Source organism: Pectinophora gossypiella, chromosome 4 (assembly GCF_024362695.1).
Source record: "Pectinophora gossypiella chromosome 4, ilPecGoss1.1, whole genome shotgun sequence".
NCBI classification, from domain to species: Eukaryota; Metazoa; Arthropoda; class Insecta; order Lepidoptera; family Gelechiidae; genus Pectinophora; species Pectinophora gossypiella.
Window position 1 is genome coordinate 3,061,154 of NC_065407.1, and position 24,692 is coordinate 3,085,845.

A 24,692-nucleotide genomic window follows, 5' to 3' on the forward strand; every position below is an offset into this window, starting at 1 on the left:
GAAATGTGTTTAAGAGATTATGTGACCTAACCTGTATTGGGCTGGCTTTCCCTTCGGATTAGAAGGTCAGACCGAAATCCGACCTGTATAAGCGGATCCCGTAAAAAACGGGATACCATGAGCGAAAATATAAAATATCCGTACAATATTTTTTACTAAGTACCAACTCCACCTAACCTGACCTGATCTGGCTTGTACCTAAGAGAAGGTGCAGGTCGTGTCGTATCAGGAGGTGAAGGATTTGGCGGAAAGAAGAGACGAATGGCGATTACTCCACCGACAAGAGCGCAGCTCTTAAATAATGAGAGAGAGAGAGAGAGAGAGAGAAATAGGTTTTCAAAAAATACATTTTAAAAGAAAATCGTGTTTAAAACGACAAATAGAAATATTTTAACATGACAACGAAAAGTTTGTATTGAGTCCTCTCAATCCTCAGTGTTTCCAATAGGTATGTACGATAGTGAATAGGTACTATGCGGCAAATCTAATAAAAACCTAAATTTATGTGTGTAAGAAATAAATATATTTATTTGATATTTATAAGCCTAGTAACAAAAGCAAAATCAGCACACAAGACGTTCACCTTCTGGTTAATTTAGTATTCATTTTATTGTAATTTTATGCAATTTATTTGCTTGTCTGATCCTAAAATAATGTTCTTTTTGTACCTAAATTGGAACTGTTTGTGGTTCACTTCTTGCCAATGACCCAATGCCCTTACATTACTTAAAATAAACAAATTGTATAAAAAAAAATGTTGCTAAAATAATAATGGCGCTGTCGAAATTTAACATGTTAATTACATAATTATTCAAAAATACAATGCAATGGCAGAAGTATATATCATCATCATCAATTTAAGAGCCACGCTCTTGTCGGTGCAGCATTTCCATGCTTACTTTTTTAGGGGAAAAATAGGGCAGGGGTTGCCCTCAAAAAAAAAGAAAGACGCATAAAAAAAGAAGAAGAAGTAGAAGCATAGTAAAAGTATATATACAAATAGTTATTGCTTATACATTGTTTTAAGTGATCAAGGCACTTGCAACAGTGTCGAAATATCGGGAGTCTCATATCCCTGCTTTAAACGCGGTAAGAACCCGTTATTATGTGTTTTAATTATAGTTATTGCTTGTTCATCATCAGCCCATTAACGTCCCCACTGCTGGGGCACGGGCCTTCCCTATGGATGAATAGGGAGATCGGGCCTTAAACCATCAGACGGGCCCGGTACGGATTGATGGTTATTAACGACTGCTAATGCAGCCGGGACCAACGGCTTAATGTGCCTTCCGAAGCACGGAGGAGCTCGAGATAAAAACTTTTTTTTGTGGTCACCCATCCTATGACCGGCCTTTGCGAAAGTTGCTTAACTTCAACAATCGCAGACAGTGCGCGTTTACCGCTGCGCCACCGAGCTCCACATTGCTTGTTATTTGGATCAAATTATGTATGGAATTATGTTGCTACCTGTATAGGTACGTACGTACGTAAACAGCCTATATACGTCCCACTGCTGGGCACAGGCCTCCCCTCAATCAACCGGAGGGGGTATCTGTATAGGTAGCTTCTCTTTATTTTGATCAGAATAATGAAGGATGGAAGATGTAGGTAAATGTTCCTGGGTTTAATAAAAAGAGTCATCATTAATACCCAAACAAAAATAAAAGATGCATACTATATCTGTTAGGTATCTATGAAATTAGTCAGAATTTCATAATTTATCTTTGACGTAGGAAACTACCCAATTGACCGAAAAAGTGAAATGATTCCGTGCTTCAGAAGCCACGTTAAGTCATTGGTCCCGGCTGTTAAAAAATATCTCCACTAACCCGCAGTGAAGCAGCAAAGTGGAGTATGCTCCAAACCCAGTTATAGTGGTAATACGTATATGTTTATTTTGTGACGTTACTTATTGTAGATTTGCCGCAAATGGCATTAACTACTTGGCCGAAAGGTAACAAATATATACATATATATTGGTGCTGATTCCAATGCACACCATCTAAATTTATTTTAAGTTATATCTATCATTTTCTTAACCGCCGAAAGGGAAAGCAACGGGTAATCGACAGTTATAAAATTTATGGAACACACAACAGTTTTTAGCATAAATCTAAAACAACCCTATAAAAATTGTATTGGCTAATAACCCAACATAATTATGTTGACAGCATACGTCAAACGGTTTGCATACCAGCGAGATACCTTTTCGATTCGCCCGGGTTATTCATTCATTTACTCATTCTTCCTAAAATTAAGAGCTGTCAATCATCCGTCCCTTTCCTTTTTGGCGGATAAGAAAATGACGGGTATAACTTAAAATAAAATTAGGAGGTGTCTGCAGGAATCGGGGCCAATGTATGACTGTATGTAAAACCGGCGCCATAAACACGTGCGATTCGCATTTTGCATTAACAAGTCAATAGGTAGTTGAACTTGAGCAGGCAAGCTATCGCGTCGTGCCTCGTGCTTATAACATACGTTTGTTTCGAATTAAAAATGATTATTTTCTTGGTTTTTATCACGTCTTGTTTGTTTATGATATTTTCGTGGGTGCGTTTTGCAAGAGATCGCAAGTTAGTGGGGATTGCTGGACCAGCCCCTCTGCCACTCCTTGGCAATGGTCATCTGTTTGCAGTCGATGGACCAAGTAAGTAATATAGTATATTATTATAACATAAGCTATTTAGGAGCTCGGTGGCGCAGCGGTTAACGCGCTCGGTCGGCGATTGTTGAAGTTAAGCAACTTTCGCAAAGGCCGGTCATAGGATGGGTGACCACAAAAAAAAGTTTTCATATCGAGCTCCTCCGTGCTTCGGAAGGCACGTTAAGCCGTTGGTCCCGGCTGAATTAACAGTCGTTAATAACCACCAATCCGCACTGGGCCCGCGTGGTGGTTTAAGGCCCGATCTCCCTATCCATCCATAGGGAAGGCCCGTGCCCCAGCAGTGGGGACGTTAATGGGCTGGAGATGATGATGATTGCACAGAACTAAATTTCAACAACAACAACAAGGACTTTCCAGGCTACGTTCTCTAAAGAAATAAAGATGGCGCTGATCAGATTTAACGTAATAATAACCTATTTTCTCATTGCTCGGGGTACATAGGTAATTATTAAAAAATATAGAATAGAATAGAAACTTTATTTGCGTCAAACATGGTGAATAAGGTGACAAGTGGGTATTAGAAGTAGGTACAATAATAATAATAACACTCACACTTCTTCAAAAAACAGTAACAGCGGCCCGTGCCACTTGAGCCTCTTCGGAGAGAATTATAAATATATAAAGATAAAGTCACCGACATAGCTCAGAGAATTGCAAAGCTGAAGTGGCAGTGGGCAGGACACATGGCGAGGAGAACCGATGGCCGCTGGGGCGGAAGGGTTCTGGAGTGGCGGCCGCGTGTCGGACGACGCTCAGTGGGTAGGCCCGCTACAAGGTGGACCGACGACCTGGTGAAGGTCGCGGGAAGCCGCTGGATGCGGGCAGCGCAGGACCGATCGTCGTGGAGATCCTTGGGGGAGGCCTATGCCCAGCAGTGGGCGTCGTACGACTGATGATGATGAAAGATAAATAATAATAATAATAGTAATATAATATGTACTTAATGGCAGAGGCGTATATAAAAATAATGCGGAGCAGTTCCGAGATCTGGAAGTTTTCCCATACTTACCGGGAGGTCCCGATCACACCGTCCATACATCATATTTATCCCCGACGCTCCTTCTGGGAGAACAACTATGTCAGTCAGTGAGTCAGTCAGTCAGTCAATGGATTTGTAGCTTTATATAATTCTTGTTTGATATTTGTATCAGATATGTATAGAATTATGTTGCTTTATTGAGCACAATGGACACAAGATACAAAAATAAGGACATTGCTCATGCAGAAATTTCTTCCAGTCAACCTTATAATTTATATATTATAGCGACCTTAAAGCGAAATTATTTACAAGATCACATTAAAAACCTGAAAATTAACAGTATTTCTCCACTATTTAATGGATGTTATTATACGTACATATAAACCTTCCTCTTGAATCTACTAAAAAAAAACAGCATCAAAATCCGTTGCTTAGTTTTAAAGATTTAAGCGTACATAGGGATATAGGGACAGAAAAAGCGACTTTGTTTTATACTATGTAGTGATAGAAAGAAGAAGAAAAATATTTAGCAAAATTTTGTACAAATATAATAGTAGGTAGTAGCGGGTTAGTACAACGAACTGATAATAACTAAACTAACACGTTACGTTATCTGTAATGTTGCAAATGTGTGTGTATAAATAAATAAATAAAAATATAAATAAAAAAGTAATCCATCGCAAGATGAACTAAGTACCTACCCACACATCACGAACTAAGTACTTGCTATATCTACCTACTTAATTCTTTGGTTCATCAGCTGGTAAAAATCACATTGTGATCTCTAATTTGGTTAGGACATTACAGACTTATCACCTGATTGTCTCAAAGTAAGATGAGCCGTGCTTCGGAAGGCACGTTAAGCCGTTGGTCCCGGTTAATACTTACTGATGTCAGTATGTATTCGTTAAAATGAGCCATGTCAGGGGCCTTTGGCGGCTCAGTAATAACCCTGACACCAGGGTTGACGAGGTTGGTATTCCTACAACCCACACGATAATAAGAAGATCGGCAGGTTGTTTTCGTAACCTCAGACACCTTTTTATGTGACTTATTGTAGATTTGCCGCAGATGGCATTAACCATGTTGTGCAAGATAGCACATCTTTTTATAGAGTTTTACCTCTTTTACTCGTATATAGTTTATTCTTTTATTGTCTTTGCCACCCAAAGTCTGTTTGCACGAGAACCGTTTTTATTATTGGTCTTCAATACATTTACTAAAACTAAAAAACTAAAAACTACTAAGACTATTGAAGACTATAGAGAACCGGAGAGGAAATTAATATCATTGGCTACCTGATACGACACGATTCATTTATAACAAACATCATAGAAGGAAAAATTGAAGGGAAGAGAGGAAGGGGTAGACCTAGGATAACATTTATAAAACAAATAAAAGAGAAGGTGCTGGTCGTGTCGTATCGGGAGGTGAAGGTTTTGGCGGGAAGAAGAGAGAAATGGCGATTACTCCACCGACAAGAGCACAGCTCTTAAATAGAGAGAGAGAGAGAATACATGTACTACATGTACATGAACTACTTGGCGGGAGAAAATTTGACAGCTTCGGTGGATAACCAAGACATTTATTTATTTATTTATTTTGACATGACATTCTTCATCATCATGAAAGACAAACTTGTAGAATATTAAAATTTTATTTGTTTTCTTGTTCAAGTTTACCTTCGACAAGTTTATCTTTGATAAGAACGTTGAATAAATTAATTATAGGATGTTTGATAATTAAAAAATCTTCTAATTTTTTAAAATATAGCCAGTTTTATTCTACTTAATTTCATTCTTAGCTGTCCACCGAATCTAACAACGTTATTTTATAATTCATTTCTTAGAGCTGATCACGTCTATCCGTGAAGAGAATTTCACGACTATGGCCAAGTCTGTCATATGTCAAATTGGTAATTCGTCAAGTCCTATTTTCGACAAGTTATGATATTTGCCAAACACGGACATATGACGGACTTGACCATAGTAGTTATATTCCGTGAAGACATAGATTAACAAATGTAAGTACTTATAAGTACGGTCACGAGCATTAATATGTGTAAACTTTGGTACCATGTCACATTAACTTTTTTGACAAATTGAACTGTAAGTCTTACTAAATGTCAAATATCTTAGTGCGACATAGTCCTAAAGTGGGTACATTATATTGCTCATGACTGTACGTAAGAATATAAGAATTTGATGCTCTCAATCCGTAATGACGCGGGCAGAGTCAAAAGTAACAAGATAGCAAAAAACTAGTTTTGTCAAAATTTTGCACCTCGCGGAACTCAAAATTCCAATAGATATGTAAATATTTTTTTTATAATATATGTTGACCTTGTCTTTATACCTAATCAAGTGAAACATGTTTTTTTTTTCAAATTATTATTATTCACAAAGCTCACGGCCATACTTGCTTATTTACCAATCATATAATACTAAAGAGGAGGACAGATTACCTTAAAAAGATTCCATATTATGAACATTTTTACAATTACAAACGTCTCTATGTTTAAGTTCGCAACCGATGTCAGCCCGTCACTTAAATCTTCGTTATCTGAGAGCTCGTGATACATGTCGAGGGATCATAGCACCTCAGCATAGCACGGACCCGCGTACAGGTGACAATATAATGTTTTGTTGATGTTCGAAGACAATAGTTTTCCAGCGGCAAAGTGCTCGGACCCCTCGGTGCGTGAATCGGACGCACACTAATAGATCTCTTACAGCTATGCACATTTAGTTAAGACATAATTAAACAAAGTAAAACAGTACTAATGTGTAAACCAATTACAAGTGAACACAACATTCGTCATAAAAAAACACTAACATCTCACTGTTAGTAATAGTACTATATCATAATACAATATATAATTATTACACAAGTTGGTACAAAACACAAAGAAACTACAATAATATACATATATAAACAGCCTATATACGTCCCACTGCTGGGCACAGGCCTCCCCTCAATCAACCGGAGGGGGTAACAATAATATCATCATCATCAGCCCATTAATGTCCCTACTGCTGGAGCACGGGCCTTGCCTATGGATGGATAGGGAGATCGGGCCTTAAACCATCACACGGGCCCAGTGCGGCTTGATGGTTATTAACGACTAGGGACTAACGGTTTAACGTGCCTTCCGAAGCACGGAGGAGCTCGAGATGAAAACTTTTTTGTGGTCACCCATCCTATGACCGGCCTTTGCGAAAGTTGCTTGACTTCAACAATCGCAGCCCGAGCGCGTTTACCGCTGCGCCACCGAGCTCCTCTACAACAATATACAACAATAATACAGGGTGTTAGTGACATCGTAACGAAAACTTTGAGGGATGATTCAGGCCATGATTCTGAGTTGATATCAACTGGAATTTTTCGTCGCAAAAGTATGGAATGGAAAATAATTAAAAAAAAAACACAAACATTTTCATGAATTTTCCGACAGGAAATTCCACTTAATATCAACTCAGAATAATGGTCTGAATCATCCCCGTCAGTATTCGTTACAGTGTCACTAAGACCCATACCTACTTGTATGGCTACCTGTATGTACTGGCGCGGGGTGTAAGTGACATCGTAACGAATACTAAGGGGGCTGATTTAGCTCATTATTCTGAGTTAATATCAAGTGAAATTTTCGATCGCAAAAGTATACAATTAAAAATAATAAAAAATAAATAAAAAAAATCATGAATTTTGCGACGAAAAATTCCACTTGATTTTAACTTAGAATCACGGTCTGAATCATCCCCCTCAGTATTCGTTACGATGTCACTAACACCCTGTATATTTAACTAATTTTAATGGAGATAGTGTCTTGTCAACTTGGTCTTGAGAGCCCGCTGCGAATCGAAAAATATCCTGTTGAAGATATTTTTTTAACATGTTTGTTATTCGTTGAACAGGTTTCATAGAAGTACTCGGCAGATTGGCCACAGAGTACGGCAATGCTGTCCTCGTGTACATCCTATCTAATAGATACGTCATCCTAACACATCCTGAATTAATAGAGGTATGTCTGAACTTTCTTATTACCTAAATGTTATATCTTGAACATGATGATGAACAGCCTCCGTGGTCTAGTGGTTAGAGCATTAGACTCAAGATCTGGAGGTCCGGGTTCGATTCCCGATGGGGACATTGTCGAAATCACTTTGTGAGACTGTCCTTTGTTTGGTGAGGACTTTTCAGGCTTGAATCACCTGATTGTCCGAAAAACTAAGATGATTCCGTGCTTCGGAGCTTCGTTGGTCCCGGCCAAAAAAAAAACCTTCACCAACCCGCATTGGAGCAGCGTGGTGGAGTATGCCCCATACCCCCTCCGGTTGATTGGGGGGAGGCCTCTGTCCAGTAGTGGATGACAGATGTGATGTCAAGCAGTTGCCGTTCGGGGGGTCGCCGTCAACGCTACAATTCATCTAGTCCAAGTCTATTATCGCAATACCTACGTAGGTATATAGAATTATTATGACTTGCAAATTCATCATCATTAAATTAAGAGCCACGCTCTTGTCGGTGTAACATTCTCCATTCTTGTCTATCAGAGGCCAATTCTTTAACATCTTTATAAGACCCGACTTTCGCCTTCTTTTTAATTTGTTCCATGTAAGCTCTCTTTGGTCGTCCCCTTCCCTTTTAACTTCACCTCTATGATGTATTTAATTAATGCGTCGTGTCTAATTAAGTGTCCAATCATATTGCCTCTTCAGTCCTCAATAACTCTCAATATTTGTCTCTTTTTCTTTGCTCTTACGAGCACTTCTTCATTAGTAACCCTTTCAGTCCAACTTATTCTTTCCATCCTCTTCCAACACCACATCTCAATAAAGGCCTCGAGTCCCTTTCTGTCTCTAACTTGCAAAGTTACATTAAAATCCGCGGGATTTCTTTCGTGGCGCGTACTTTGTACTCATCATCACTAATTTAAGCAGCGTGTAGTATTCTCCATGTTACATTTTAGTGAAAAATAGGGCAGTGGTTTCCCTCTCGCCTTCTGCCTCGCAGTACTCTATGTCTGACGAGTGTGGGATGCCCCCCAGAGTAGTCTATTTCAAAGCCGTACTAGGACTCCCTGTCCTCCGCTTCTAAATAGTACTGACACTTACTGCTGCCTTTTGTCAGGTACTTTATACTACTTGTTTTTTTTTTCTGAAGTGATTTATTATAGATTTACCGCAAATGGCTTTCACTACTTGGCCGCAGCTACATTACTTTTATATAACTTTGCTTTTTAAACACACAGAGACAATAATTAAACACTCGAGCATCGAGCGAATCTATTTGTTTGTAATTCATACAAGTGATTAACATACAAAGTAAGTAATATAAAGGCGGGAATACATATGCCAGTAATACAGAGCAGTAGCTTGCATGCCAGGTATCAGCACGTGATACAGTGTGGATCATTTGCAAGCTAAACTTGTAAATCAGCACAGTCTCGCATGCCAAGTTCATGTATGCCAGTCAATGTTTACACATGAAAGTAGCTGGCATGCAAGTATGCCAGCTACAAGCGTGTGTATTGCCGCTTTAAATTGGCTGATCTCAGAAGTCATCATAACATCTATAATAGATAATATAACCACGAAATAATAAATAGGCATGATAGCAAGAAACACAGTAGGCACCTACTTTTAACGCTAGTAAGTTGTTAGTTCCCGAAGCAGTCGCACGAATTCGAGTTTTTTTCAACTTATATTTTTAATAGATATACCTACATAGTTCAAAAAATAATAACATGATACCGATAATCGCTGTGGTGCTCCTAATTATCTTGACTTTTTGGATAAATGTGTTGAGAATACGAAGAAAAACAACTTTGCCTGGACCGTTCCCACTCCCATTAGTGGGTAATGGGCTCATGTTTTTAGGAGATGGCGCACGTAAGATTTTTTTTAAATAAGCTTGCGTTGGACCACAATCTCACCTGAACCTATAGTACGATAACCTAGTAAAAACGCCTATTCTCTCTAGTTTTGAGAAAGAGTAACTAGGCAGGGTGAAAACAGTGGGACTAAGTATTACGTACTTATTTTAAGTTATACAAACCAACGTAATTTCAGTGGCATAAAAAATAAAGGAATATAAGTGCGCGCGTTACTTCGGATACTATTTGTCGCAGTCGACCCATATTGTAGGCATCCCTTTATTGATTTATACAAGCACTGGCAAATGGTTTATATTTCAATATTTTAAAATTATATAAAGGTCTGATGTAGATCACAGTAACGGTGAAGTTACTACCTATCTATATCGATAAAGTTAAGCGATAAACTTTGTTTTCGATTATTATGTAGTAATAATTACATAACAATTGAAAATTATAATAAATAAGTATATAACAATCGTGCACATATTATACCACCCATTATCCTGTGTTCACACTGCCCGCTTACCTAACCTGAAGATTTGACAGGTCTGGTGTTTTACAAAAAAAAACATAACATTTTAAGCCACCGACATTACGTAGGATACGAAGGTACTTTCGAAAATTTACCCTTTTTTAAAACTTTTTGCAGAGTTTCTTCAGACTGTCGATAAATTGGTTCAGGATTACGATAACGCTTTCAGTGTCACTATTCTGTCCAGAAATTACAGTGTATTGGTCGATCCGAAACTGATTGAGGTAGGTTTAATTACGTTTGTATACTTTGTTTGAACTTGATTGTGACGATATTAAATTGTTTACCTACATGGAGACATATACTATCGTCACTTGAAAGGAACAATTCATCATGTTGTCCAAACCGTATCCGGCGACGGCGACTCCTAAATATCTATCCCGGGTCGTTGTTGTGGTGGGCTGTTGTGGCTGGCGAAACCGAACTTCGACTTGAAGGTCCGGTCACACTGCACACAATAAAGCTGGCCTGACGAATTGAGTGTGTAGTTATAGGAGGGTTTCGGTCGAGTCTTCCGTATTTGGCGTTTCGAAAGGAACAATTACGTAAGCATCAAGAGGACATTTCGAGAAAAAGACGTTTAAAGTTTTTTCATATTTTTATCATAACTTTTTGCTCATTTATCCAATGAAAGACTTTCAGGCTACGTTCTCTTAAAACAATATAGATAGCGTTGTACAGATTTAACGTGATAATTGCCTATTTTCTCATTGTTGGGGTGCATAATTATTCAAAAATATAATGTAATGGCAGAAGCATATATAAAACTAATTATTGCTCGATATTTGAGTCAGATATGGTATAAAATTATGTTGCTAAATATAGATAAAAAATAATATTGCTTCTCTTTATTTTGTTCAGAATAACAATGAATGGAAGATGTGTGTGGGTGTAATAACAAAGGTCATCATTTATACCCAAAACAAAGATAAAAGATGCACACTCGTATGTCTGTTATCCATTAAATTAGAAAGTTAAACAAAATCAACTATGTACAGCGCCATCTATATTGTTTCTGTTTATTGTTTGTACGTAAGATTACATTGTTTTTCATTTTCTATGTCTAGCAATAATATACCATCATGACAAGGACTGCTATTTTGGTATATTTTGAAGTTTACATAAATTATGCCTCTTCAGCGATGTTTTGATAGCATGCTAAATGATAATGCAAGTTACAAATTTTACATTGTAACAATAAGTATGTACGTACCTCCTTTACTTTTGTAATTTCGTAGCATCTTGTGTAGGCCCCCCTTTCCCACTGGGCACTCTGGGCATGTACCTGAGGCCCCTGATCGATGGGGGCCTACTTCCTCCCGCCAGATATTTTTGTCGATATTTTTATTACCGACAAATTTTCTGACAGGAAAATCCACTTGATATGAACTCAGAATCATGGTCTGAATCATCCCCTTTAGTAGGTATTTGTTACGCTGTCACTAACACCCATAGATGGGGGATGATTCAGACCATGACAACGAAAAATTCTACTTGATATTAACTCAGAATCATGTTCTGAATCATCACCCTCAACATTCGCACATATAAGATCCTAGAATACAATCACAATTGTACCAAATCTCAATTTTACAACAATAGGTGGACACTTCTCTTGATTTTTTTTACATAGACATAATATAATATTATAAATAGACTCAAAAGGAACTTAATAAGTAGTCAGAACGTTATTCAGATGTGTGACCTTCAGAAAAAATGTGACAAATAACAAAATTAGCCAATCATTTACAAATTGAAATAGATATATAGGTATTGTAATTTTCGCCACATTAAGATATCAATCGACGCTCTGTTAGTTCAAAAATAAGTAGGTAGTTTATTATTCAGAAATTTGATAACAAAAGACAAGTTTCAGGTACTTTTGGTAGGTACGAAGTCCTAGGACGGATATGATGAACTGTAGGTATGGCATAGAATAAGAAATTTAATAAGCTTTCATTTAATACATATATTTTTACTCTAAGACGCACCGTTTGCGAGATATTAGCGAAAAACCTAAAAACAGGATCTTTTCCCAACTCCCTAGAAGCGGGGACTTTTAGTATGTTACCTCCCTAAACACCCTGAACACATTTATGAAAGAATCGCTTAATCTCTCATGCACTCTACAACCCCTTTATTGACCGGACTAATAATTAGCATTTCTTCGTCTGTTTTTCTCATTAAACATTATGTAGATTTACTTTATCTTATCCTATTCGTACAATGAACTAATACACAAGCACACAAGGTTACGGATACCAGATACTTACATTACGAAGTAAACAGATAACAGAACTCGATTTGTCACTGTTAATTTGCCTAATTCTCTCTCTTTCTTTATTAGAGCTGCGCTTTTGTCGGTAGTGTAATCGCCATTCCTCTCTTCTTCCCGCCAAATCCTTCACCTCCTGATACGACACGACCTGCACCTTCTCTTTTATTTGTTTCATAAATTAAATACCAGTCCTAATTCATCAGCCAACATTAAATACCAGGGGGGTTAAAATGGCCACATCCAAGCAATTCATCTAAGAAAGCAATATTGCTATTTGACATTTGTTTGCCTTGCGCATTTACTTTTATATGCGCAAATGTCAAATTGCAACATTGCTTTCTTAGATGAATTGCTTCGATGTGGCAATTTTAACCCCCAAGGTTTTCTAAAAATCGATTAAGAGCCGCCGCAGACTGAGTCAGAACAACTTGTGGTCACCACACAATTTTAAACTTCTATTTTGCCGTGCCTGAAAGGGTTTGTAAAGTGACATTCATAACTTACCAACTTGTAATCATCATAAGAGCAATAACCATGTTGGGGCGTAACCATGGTAACCACGATCTCGAACTAGTCTAATAGCATACCCCGGACACTTCATACAAACAACCTCTTATTACACAGACACTACACATTGACATTATCGTACACGCGCATCTGTGTGTGTGACGTCTGCAACCACAGAATTGAAGTCTAAACTATGTTCGAGGGGGTGAGGTAAACCTAGCTCAGCTGGTGGGGGGCGGAGAGTTGCCTTTCTATACGTAGTATTATTCCTTATTCTATGCTAATAGCGTCTATTTTCCCGATTTCGATTATGACCTTGACGCATCGGTCTGGATGGATTGAGAAATGTCATCATCTCCCTAGCATTATCCCGTTTTTCACAGGGTCCGCTTACCTAATATGAAGATTTGACAGGTCCGGTTTTTTATCCTATCTGACCTCCCAACCCGCGAAGGGAAAACCAGCCCAATGCAGGTTAGGTCACCTACCTCCGAAATTTGTATTTTTCGAGAATGTGGGTTTCCTCACGATGTTTTCCTTCATCGCTGAGCCTTCAAATATGGATTGAGAAATGTAATAACCAATTAATTACAGCTGAGTGCACATTGCCCACGTAGCGGCTTTGGGTAGTGAAACTACCGCTTAACGACAAAAGGTTTCATAAACGCCAATGCAAGCGAGTGACGTATTATACGACGCGTTTTTCCCACGGGGGTAAGCAGAGAATATGGAAATTCATTTTCTTCAATCTTAACCTACCTAATTCTCTTTCTTCCTCCGTATTGATCAATCTTTTTCATACACGCGCTGGTTCAGAGTAGATTGTAAGTACTTAACCTTTTTTAAAGACATCCCCATTCAGTGAAAATACGTAGGTACCTACTGAATGCTAAAAGTCAACTTATTTATTTATTTAGGTACTTATAGGAAGAATAACAGTTCAATCATCTATCTTCTTCTATCGTGTGTCAGGGTACTATTGAACCGCCAAAGGCCCCTGACATGGCTCAGGTAACGACTACTTACTTACATCAGTAAGTAGTAACCGGGACCAACGGCTTAACGTGCCTTCCGAAGCACCGATCATCTTACCAGTAATGTCCTAACCAAACTAGGGACCACAAAGTAATTTTTGTGATATGTCCCCACCGGGAATCGAACCCGGGACCTCCGGATCGTGAGCCCAACGCTCAACCGCTGGACCACGGAGGTCGTTATTAATGTAGTTTAGAATTATCTATGTACCTAGTTATTTAACGTATAGAGAAATAGATGGATTCACAATTAAGTAGTGTCTCAATATTAATAACAAATCTCCACGCATAGATAGCAACAATATTATTAATACTTAGTAAGTATTTACAGTTTTCTTGTATCGAAGAAGATATGAAGAAGGTAGTTACGGTCGATTAAACTACTGGAAGAAATTTATGTTAAAAATAAGTTGTGCCTTTGTCTCTTCATGTTGTCATATTGTGTTTCTGTGTCATCCTGTGTACAATAACTTATTGAAATAAATAAAGTGTATCAAGGGATAATAAACAAAATATAAAGTAGAATATCTAGGCTTCTTTCACATTGATTTGAAGCAGCATAAAACATTTATATATTTATTGATGCATCAACAGCAGTAATATACAAACTCACAATATAATTTATACATAAGTGCCGGTATGCCTGCCAATTATAGACGCAGACGGCATTGACTATAATAATAATTACAGGACCTAAAGTTAACATTCGTCATACTTTTCATCTTTAGCCATAGAGGCGGCCAATCAGCTCGCGACACCAAACACTTCAGAACCCCGATACCGACCCCGCCGGCGTGATTTCCCTCATTCAACACTTATCGCTATCGACCCACTAGAATCGATTAATTCTTTCAAATATTCTTCCTCTCAGACGACGCCCTGAGCCGAGTTTCGCGCGGCACCCTCAGGCATGTTGTCTTAAATTTTGTACCGGGTGAGAGTCCTCAGCGCTCCCCATTTGTCCGACCAAGTAGTTAATGCCATCTGCGGCAAATCTATAATAAGTCACGTAAAAAAAAATATACTTTTCGTCTATAATCTATATCTTGTCTACTTATAATCTTGTATGGAAGCCACGTACAGTCATGAGCAATATAATGTACCCACTTTAGGACTCTGTCGCACTAACATATTTGACAGTTCAATTTGTCAAAAAAGTTAATGTGACATGGTACCAAAGTGTATACCATATTAATGCTCGTGACCGTACGTAGAATCATGATAATTCGTTGTAATATAATTAATTTCAGCCAATAATATCAAACGCAGAATACAACACGAAAGGAGTATCGTACTACTACTTAAGACCGTGGCTCGGACAAGGTCTGCTGACTGCTTCAGGTAAAAAATAATTTTCCATTAAGTACTTACTTAAGTATCTATAGTTTTTATTAGTATCAGCCCGCGGCAACCACGCCGCGCGTAATAAGGATGTCGTGTAAAAGAAAGTGTAGTACAGTCATGAGAAATATAATGTACCCACTTTAGGACTCTGCCGCACTAAAATATTTGACATTAAGTGAGACTTACAGTTCAATTTGTCAAAAAAGTTAATGTGACATGGTACCAAAGTGTCTACAATGTATCCACTTTAGGACTCTGTCGCACTAACATATTTGACATTTAGTGAGACTTACAGTTCAATTTGTCAAAAAAGTTAATGTGACATGGTACCAAAGTGTATACATATAATGCTCGTGACCGTACTTAACGAGTAGTGAGGAAGGGATGCTCGCTCAGCGCGAATCAGGGACTTTCCAGGCTACGTTCACCAAAAACAATATAGATGACGTTGTACAGCTTTAACGTGATAATTATTTATTATCTCATTACTCGGGTACATAATTATTCCAAAATACCATGTAATGGAAGTTGCTTCATATTTAAATGGCATTAGGTATAATAATAAATATATAGAATTATATTGCTAGGTACCTATATTGCTTCTCTTTTAATCAGAATAATAACGGGTGGAAGATGTAATCGTACGTGGGTGCATAAAAAAGGGTCATCATTTATACCCAAAAACAAAGAATAAACACGCATACCTATGTCTGTTATCCATGAAATTAGAAGGTTAAACGAAGGAAAATCTGTACAGCGCCATCTATATTGTTTTTGGAAAGTCTCTCATCATATCGAGAGCTTTGACAAATAGCCATTCGACGTTTATCCACGTAGATTGCATTCGTTGCGTCCATTGATCGAGACCCTCGATATAATACGCGCCGCGCGCGACGTCTTTACCGTGCAGAGCCTGCAGAAAACGGTGCAACCCTCCGCGTACACAGCCGACCTGCAATATAATAGCCTAGCTATGCTTGGAGTCTTTATATACAGGGTGTTAGTGATATCGTAACGAAAACTTTGAGGGATGATTCAGACCATGATTCTGAGTTGATATTAAGTGGAATTTTACGTCGCAAAAGTATATAACTGAAAATAATTTTAAAAAATAATATAATTTTCATGACTTATACGATAGGAAATTCCACTTTATGTCGACTCAGAATCATGGTCTGAATCATCCCCTTCAGTATTCGTTACGGTGTCACTAACACCCATACGTACTTGTATTACCTGTATGTACTTGTATGGGGTGTAAGTGACATAGTAACAAATACTGAGAGCAGTGATTCGGATGATTATTTTGAGTTAATATCAAATGGAATTTTCCATGGCAAAAGTATACAATTGAAACTAATTTAAAAAATATAAAAAAATAGTGAATTTTGCGACGGAAAATTCCACTTGATATTAACTCAGAATTATGGTCTGAATCACCCCCCTTAGTATTATATTATACGATGTTACTAACACCCTGTATAGCTGACTACCGCTAACTGGGTATTTATTTTACTTGCGTATCATTTAAAAGCCCAGCTCTGTGTGCAGAAAACATAAAAGTCCAAAATCAAATATTTATAGTATCCTGTATATTTTTTCTTTTCAGGAAACCGATGGCAAACACATCGCAAGTTCCTGACCCCCGCGTTCCATTTCAACATTTTGCAGAATTTCCTGCCAGTGTTCTGCAAGAACACGAAGATATTAACAGAAAAGTTGAATAAGCTTGCAGATGGCAACACTTCCTTTGATTTGTTCCCGATTATTGCTTTGGCTGCTTTAGATAATGTTACGGGTAAGCAGAGAACAGTGTTTGTCCAGACTCTACCGACGACGCGGAGATGTATTATTCGTAGAGATATTATTATATTTTAAACTTTCAATACAATTTATTTTAATCATTATATACCTACTTACATAAGTAATTAGCCATAGTGTAGTTCGGGCCTTATGGCTCAATTTCCATTATACCATAGACTTACAACTAGTAGGACATATTCACCAAGAAATAAACTATAATACATTTGTTTATTTACTTACTTTACTGTTTATTTATCTAACAGTTTATTGTACCTAGCGAAAAACAAATAACAGATCATAATTACGTAGGTAAAGTAAGTTGATACAAACGATTGCTTTACCATTTAGGTAACACAAGTAAAAGCGAGGCACTTAAATACCTTTTATAAATTACTTATTTCACTTTTTCAATTAGTCTTTTTAACTTCCAGAATCAATCATGGGAGTCTGTGTAAATGCACAAAAAAACAGTAAATCCGAATACGTAAAGTCAATCGAAGAGTGAGTATACTTACCTACCGATACTGTGTACTTAACCGGGAGTAAGGCGAACGACATAAAATTATTATTCTTAACTTATTATTCCAATGTTTTAAAAGGAACTATGTTTTTTACATAATCATACTGTGTATATTTATAGGAAAAGAGTTGCCTAAACTCAGTATACCAAGTTCGCCCGCAAGTTGTACCTATCATGTCCCTACCCAGCCCGATAATTTACGAACATGAGTTTCCTGTTGTTATGAAAATCTTCATTTTGTCGTGCCCGAATGTGAAATTCCTGAAATTTACCAACTTGAGAACGAATTCAAATTAAGAACGTTAGCAAAAAGTAACTGATTTCACTAGTTGGAAACTAGACAATTAACCACAGATAAAAATAATAAATCGACCATTTATATTATCTCGTCTGTGGAATTATCGAAACGGAAAATTAAATGTGTGATCAAAATTCAAACACCAATTCCATATTTCAGACTAAGCAGCTTAATATCAACGAGAATGCGCAATCCCATAGTAGCAGAGGACGCTATATTCAACCTGTTACCACACAAGGGGAGGCAGGACAGAGCTCTGAAAGTCCTTCATGGACAAACCATGAAAGTAATCGAAGCTAGACGTGAAGAACTGAAGAAAATGAACATCTCTGAATTAAAACTTCACTCCGAATTTGGTTAGATTTTTTGCTGTAACATTGCTCTTTTTTGTTTCTTTTTTTTTTATTCAAAGTAATAATAAACATTTTACAATCAAAAGCGGTGTCTCATAAACCTATCGATTGTTGTATTTAAATATCTTATTTTTTTAAATCCACAAACACATAACAGTATACAATTCTTTACAAATAGAAAAACTCTTCTAAAGCATCACACCGAGGCGAACTGCCCAAAAGACTGGCAGCATTTCCCCTTTGAACAGCTAAACTATCCCTCTGACAAAAATAGCTGCCAATCCTCGGGTCGTGCGTCACCTCGATGAAACGCTTAAATAATATTTCTGTATTTAATTATCTATTGTAGAGTCGGTTGACATTTTTAGAGTTCCTTAAGCCCTCAGCGCTCCCCATTTATCCGGCCAAGTAAATAATGCTTACAATAACATACATACATACGTACATAAACTTCTTGCTTCGATCCTGACACACTTCTCTTGGTTCCTCCACATTCATCAATCGTTTCATACACGCACGCCGCCCGTTCAGAGTACCTACATCGTACTGAACCTTTTCAAAGACGTCTCCAATTTGGTCAATGTACATCCTTCTAGGTCTACAACTGGGTACTTACAATAACTCACATAAAAAAAACAGTTATTGCTTCTAGCTTGTCATTAGACGATAATATGTTGACGACGTTCTAAACGTAGAAATTCATAATTGTTAAAACAATAAATATCTCGTAAAAACAGATGGAACTCAAGATCCGGAAAATCCACGATTTTATCAAGTGTTTAGGTACTTACCAAGTTATTAATTTTGGTGCTATCACCACAGTCTTGGCAATCGAATAAAACCGCCAGATCGGGGTAATTAAGGGTAATTTTATTTATCAAAAAACCTAACATTCATTTAAGAAAATAATCACTAGTAAGTACTTACGTACATCACTCAGATGTAATGAGCAACACGGGAAGTCCATGTTGCTCTCACCAAGAGCGAATCCAAGAACCAACCCATCAAAGATAAAAAAAAGAATCCAGCTTTTTTCTTCTTCTATTGTGTGGGTTGTGAGGTGAAGTACCAACCTCATCAACCCTTGTGTCAGGGTTACTATTGAGCCGCCAAAGGCCCCTGACATGGCTCTTATCCAGCTTTTATGTCAGGGGGTTCACCAGTAGGGCTAACATGCGCAAAATTAAAAATTTTTGTCACGGTCATTTTATCGATTCTGACGATATACGAGTAACTATGTCGTATTGTCGATTGGTGCTAATATGTGAACCCAAATAAGTCATGTCGTTCTGTCAAAATACAAACAAAATCACGTGGCACGCATGTTAAGGAAAATCAAACTTATCCATTTCGACGTTTTATCACGTTACGCATATTAGCTCTGCGGGTCATAGACAGCCTATCTCCATAGAGAATTAAAATAATTACCCATAACCCCTTCAGATCTGCCCTTGGCTCTCACATAGTAAGTACAGTCATGAGCAATATAATGTACCCACTTTAGGACTCTGTCGCACTAACATATTTGACATTTAGTGACGACTTACAGTTCAATTTGTCAAAATAGTTAATGTGACATGGTACCAAAGTGTATACATATTAATACTCGTGACCGTACAGTCTGCATCTTTTGTTTCAAGGTATAAAAAACAAGCACGCTTTCCTGGACTTGCTGTTGATGGCAGAAATAGACGGGAGTAGAATTGATGATGAGAAAGTAAGAGAGGAAGTGGACACCTTCATGTTTGAGGTTTGTATACTATCTCTTTTATGATAATTTGCAAATAATAAATAATATAGGTACCACATACTCAGTAAGTTGGTCTGTACCTAAATAGTTATTATCTAGGTAGGTACACATAATATATATCAATAAGTTCATAGGTATATATAAACTTTTACGATCAGCATTATAAAAATGCATACATGGCGATTACTCCACCGATAAGAGCGCAGCTCTTAAATAAAGAGAGAGAGAGAGAGAGATTATAAAAATATTTTTTTAATTCAATTTTTCTTCCATATTAAATAACTTTCCTATTTGAGTTTCTGTTCGATCCTTCTCAAGTTTTTATCTTCATTATAGTTTATCGTGTTTTGTCTTCTAGTGGGATATACTGGACCGGATTATTTTCAGACCATTTTACCAGTTATTTTTACCAAATTATCCTAATCTTATTAATTCTAGCCTACAAGACTCCACTGCTGGGCAAAGGCCTCTTCTTCCTCCTTCCATTTTTCGCGGTCTTGTTGTGTACTCCAGCCAGCCCCTCGGGCAAGCGTCCAACTGTCAGGTCATCTCTTTCGAAATCTACCACGACGCCTATACCCGTCATAAGGCACCCAATACGTGACGATCCGCGCCCAACGATCAGGGTGCATGCGCCAAACATATCGAGCCCAATCCCATTCTGGCGAATCGTTGACCAGTTCATACACTCAATTATTTGTATTTCTCGTGTAAGTTGTTTTTATTATGTGTTTTGATTGTAAGTTATGTGTTTTATAATATATATTTGTTATTTGTTTTATATTTGTTACTGTGGTGTCCCTATATAATAAACGTTTCTTTCTTTCTTTAAATTATTAATTTATTATAACTGCTGTTTCCAGGGCCATGACACTACTACATCTGGAATTGTATTCTGCATGTTTTGCATTTCAAAACGAAACGACGTGCAAGAAAAACTTCTGAGCGAACAGCGATCTATATTCGGCGATGAAATGGACAGAGACCCTACTTACAAGTATGAATTGAAATAATTTACCTACCTACGTGTTACCTACATAAAGGCAGTAGGCGTTCGAAGATGGCCCAGGGGTTGAGCGTTATGCTCACGGTCCGGAGGTCCCGGGTTCAAATCCTGGTGAGGAAAAATCACAAAACTCTTTGCACACACACAGGCATAACACACAACACATTACAGGCTGATCACCTGTTTGTCCAAAAGTAAGATGATCCGTGCGTTGGAATGCACATTGAGAATTTTAGTCCCGGACTGTGTGATTTTAAACGCGGTAAGAACCCGTTATTATGTGTTTTAATTATAAAACGTTCCAGTTTTTCCTGCTGAAGAACTTGATTAACATTTACTTACTTAGGTAGCTAGACACCGCGGTACAATGATTGTATTGAAAGCTAATATATATTTTATGTTAAAAATATGTTTTACTCCACAGTGAACTGGCTCAAATGAAATACCTGGAATGCGTGATCAGGGAATCGTTGCGACTGTATCCTTCCGTCCCTTTCATCGAGAGATTAATTATTCGCGACACAGGTACGTCACTACATTTATTTTTTTGACGTGCCTTGTTATAAGTTTGCCTCAGATTCCAGTAACTACTTGGCTGGACAATGGGGAGCGCTGAGGGTTCTCACCTCCGATTGTGCCGAGGTTTTTCTTGCAGCTTTTTTCCCCGGCTATACAGGTTGTGAGAAGCTACAGTAGTTTTAGGCGGATGAGACATTCGTTATGTAAAAATTGACGATTCAAAGTGTAACTATGTTACCTACTGAATAAAGATATTTTTGAATTTGAATTTGAACTGTATCCCAGTCAGAGGGCATTTTAGGCCACATTTCCCAAAAAATATAGACGACGAGGTACAGATTTAACGTGATAGTTGACTATTTTCTTCTTGCTCGGGTACATAATTATTCAAAAATATTACGTAAGTAATGGCAGAGGCACATATCAAAATAATTGTTGCTTGGCTTGATATTTGAATCAGATACTTAAGATAAGTACCTATACATATAATTATGTCACTAAGTACCTATATTGCTTCTTTTTATTTTGATCAGAATAATAATAGGTGGAAGATGTGTTGTGTTTGGTTTCCTATAATAACAAGGGTCATCTTTTATACCCAAAAACAAAGATACTTATAAGATGCATGAAATTAGAAGCTTAACACGTTGACAGTCCCCATACGAAATGTTTTGACTTCCTTGTAAGTCCCGCATATTACCTTATTTTTTATACGTCCTGTTAAAAACGGAAATAATAATAAGTAAATGTATTCTAAACACTTCACAATACCTATTGAGTGCAATAGGAAGTAAACCATATCTCATACTATCATGAAAAAATTAGAACTTTCAAAGGCCGCACTCAGGGCTCTGAACAAGTATGGGTCACGGACTTATGGAGCTAGTCCGTCATGACCCATGATATATGGATCACTGGACTGTCAACGTGTTAAACGAAGGGAAATCTGTACGGCGCCATATGTATTCTTATTGGGGAACGTCGTTTGGAAAGTCTCTCATTGGGATATATGTATGTTATTTACCTGTGTGAGGAGCTCGGTGGCGCAGCGGTAAACGCGCTCGGTCTGCGATTGTTGAAGTTAAGCAACTTTCGCAAAGGCCGGTCATAGGATGGGTGACCACAAAAAAAAAGTTTTCATCTCGAGCTCCTCCGTGCTTCGGAAGGCACGTTAAGCCGTTGGTCCCGGCTGCATTAGCAGTCGTTAATAACCATTAATCCGCACTGGGCCCGCGTGATGGTTTAAGGCCCGATCTCCCTATCCATCCATAGGGAAGGCCCGTGCCCCAGCAGTGGGGACGTTAATGGGCTGATGATGATGACCTGTGCATTATGTTATTTTGTCCCTAGATGTCGCTGGCCTTCACCTGCCGAGCAACACCTCCGTTATATTCGACATATTCCACATGCAGCGCCGCAAAGAAGTATACTCGGACCCGCTAGAATTCATCCCGGAGAGGTTCCAGAACGATTCCAAAGAATCCAAGAATGCGTTCAGTTGGCTTCCCTTTAGCGCCGGACCCCGTAATTGTATAGGTATACGAAGGCAGTGGCGGCCTTAGCAAAATATTTAGGTGGTGAGAGACCTTACGAGGAGGATTACCAACCACATCAACCGTGGTGTCAGAGTTATTATTGAGCCGCCAAAGGCCACTGACGTGACTCATGTAACGTCTACGTACGTAAGTCAGTACGTAGTAACCGGGACCAACGGCTTAGGCTGCGTTTCCATTGACACGGAGCTGTGCGGAGATGAGCGGAGATGTGCGGATTCGACCAATCACAGCGTTCGAGAGAGCGAAAAAGGAAGACGCTCTGTCTTTCTCGTGGTGATTGGTCGATTCCTGCACATCTTCGCGTCAATGGAAACGCAGCCTAACGTTGTTCCGAAGCACGGATCCTCTTACTCTCGGAAGTGGCACGCATGTTAGGGAAAAAAACAAACATCGATTTCTACAAAATTTATTGAATCCATCGATAATTTTATCACGTTGCGCATTTTAACCCTGCAGAGCGCATGAAGTGATTTTTGTGATACGTCCCCACCGGGATTCGAACCTGGGACATCCGGATCGTAAGCCCAACGCTCAACCTCTGGACCACGGAAGCCGTTACGTGTGTTTGTAAAAGTGTTTGTATTGTCTACGTTTTCGTTGCAGGTCAAAAGTTCGCCATGATGGAGCTTAAAGTAACGATGTCTGCTGTCATCAGATCCTTCAAGTTGTTACCTAGCAACAAAGAGCCCCTACTAAGTGCAGATTTGATCCTGCGGTCGAAGAACGGTGTCCATGTTAAAATGATACGTAGGAGCTGATAATTATACATATATTTTTTTCTTATTTTGTCACCACTTGCAATCGGTCTGAAGACCTTATGCAGGTCTGTAATCATAATTATATGATAAATAAATAAAGGAGATACTTAATGAGGGACTTTCCAAGTTAAATTCCTCAAAAAATAATAAAGATGACGCTGTAAAGATTTTCCTTCGTTGAACCTTCTAATTTCATAGATAACAGACATGCATCTTTTATCTTTGTCTTTGGGTATAAATGATGACAATTTTTTTAACATCCCGGCTCAACTACATTTTCCTCCCTTTATTATTCTGACAAAAATAAACATAATTCTATACATAATGCGATCCAAATACTAAGCAACAATTATTTTTTGAATAATTGAGCACCCAAGTAACGAGAAAATAGGTAATTATCACGTTAAATCTTGACAGCACCATCTATATTATTTTTGGGGAACGTTAATGTTAAATTGCTGAGTGAATATTGCATAGTCCCTTGTCCCTTTTGTACAGTCATGAGCAATATAATGTATCCACTTTAGGACTCTGTCGCACTAACATATTTGACATTTAGCGAGACTTACAGTTCAATTTGTCAAAAAAGTTAATGTGACATGGTACCAAAGTGTATTCATATTAATGCTTGTGACCGTACATGCCCATAAATAGAGTAGGCAGTACTAATTTTAATGTACTATGCTGTTGTGTCTGGTATTCATACAGGATTTCGGTTTGGGAGTAGTTTAGTTTGAAGATAAGCTATGTAAAAGTAGGATGCTAACTTAGTTACCTCTAGCTGCTTTTGTCCTAGAGGTCCTAAATAATCTACAAAATTTTGTTTGTGCAAAGGTACATTTGTTAATAAAATTTTAACCTGAATTCTGTAGTTTTTCTAACTTAGAAATGTAATAGTTTACGGGAAGG

General features: G+C 38.0%; 1 protein-coding gene across 4 annotated transcripts; it reads left to right on the forward strand.

Moving 5' to 3' along the window:
* Positions 1–2,409: 2,409 nt before the first annotated feature.
* LOC126366270 (cytochrome P450 4d2-like) lies at positions 2,410–24,647 on the forward strand. 4 transcript variants are annotated; one of them, XM_050009343.1, is made up of 11 exons: positions 2,410–2,650; positions 7,562–7,668; positions 15,127–15,217; positions 16,830–17,018; positions 17,455–17,524; positions 18,001–18,197; positions 19,835–19,944; positions 20,808–20,941; positions 21,375–21,475; positions 22,820–23,005; positions 23,629–24,647. In XM_050009343.1, the coding sequence occupies exons 1-11, from the start codon at positions 2,500–2,502 to the stop codon at positions 23,781–23,783; spliced, it is 1,491 nt and encodes a 496-aa protein (XP_049865300.1). In that variant the 5' UTR covers positions 2,410–2,499; the 3' UTR covers positions 23,784–24,647. The 4 variants fall into 4 exon arrangements, with proteins under 4 accessions (XP_049865300.1, XP_049865303.1, XP_049865301.1 ...); XM_050009344.1 differs by lacking the exons at positions 2,410–2,650; positions 7,562–7,668 and adding exons at positions 9,283–9,538; positions 10,175–10,281; XM_050009346.1 differs by lacking the exon at positions 21,375–21,475 and having other exon boundaries at positions 23,629–23,766.
* Positions 24,648–24,692: the final 45 nt, after the last annotated feature.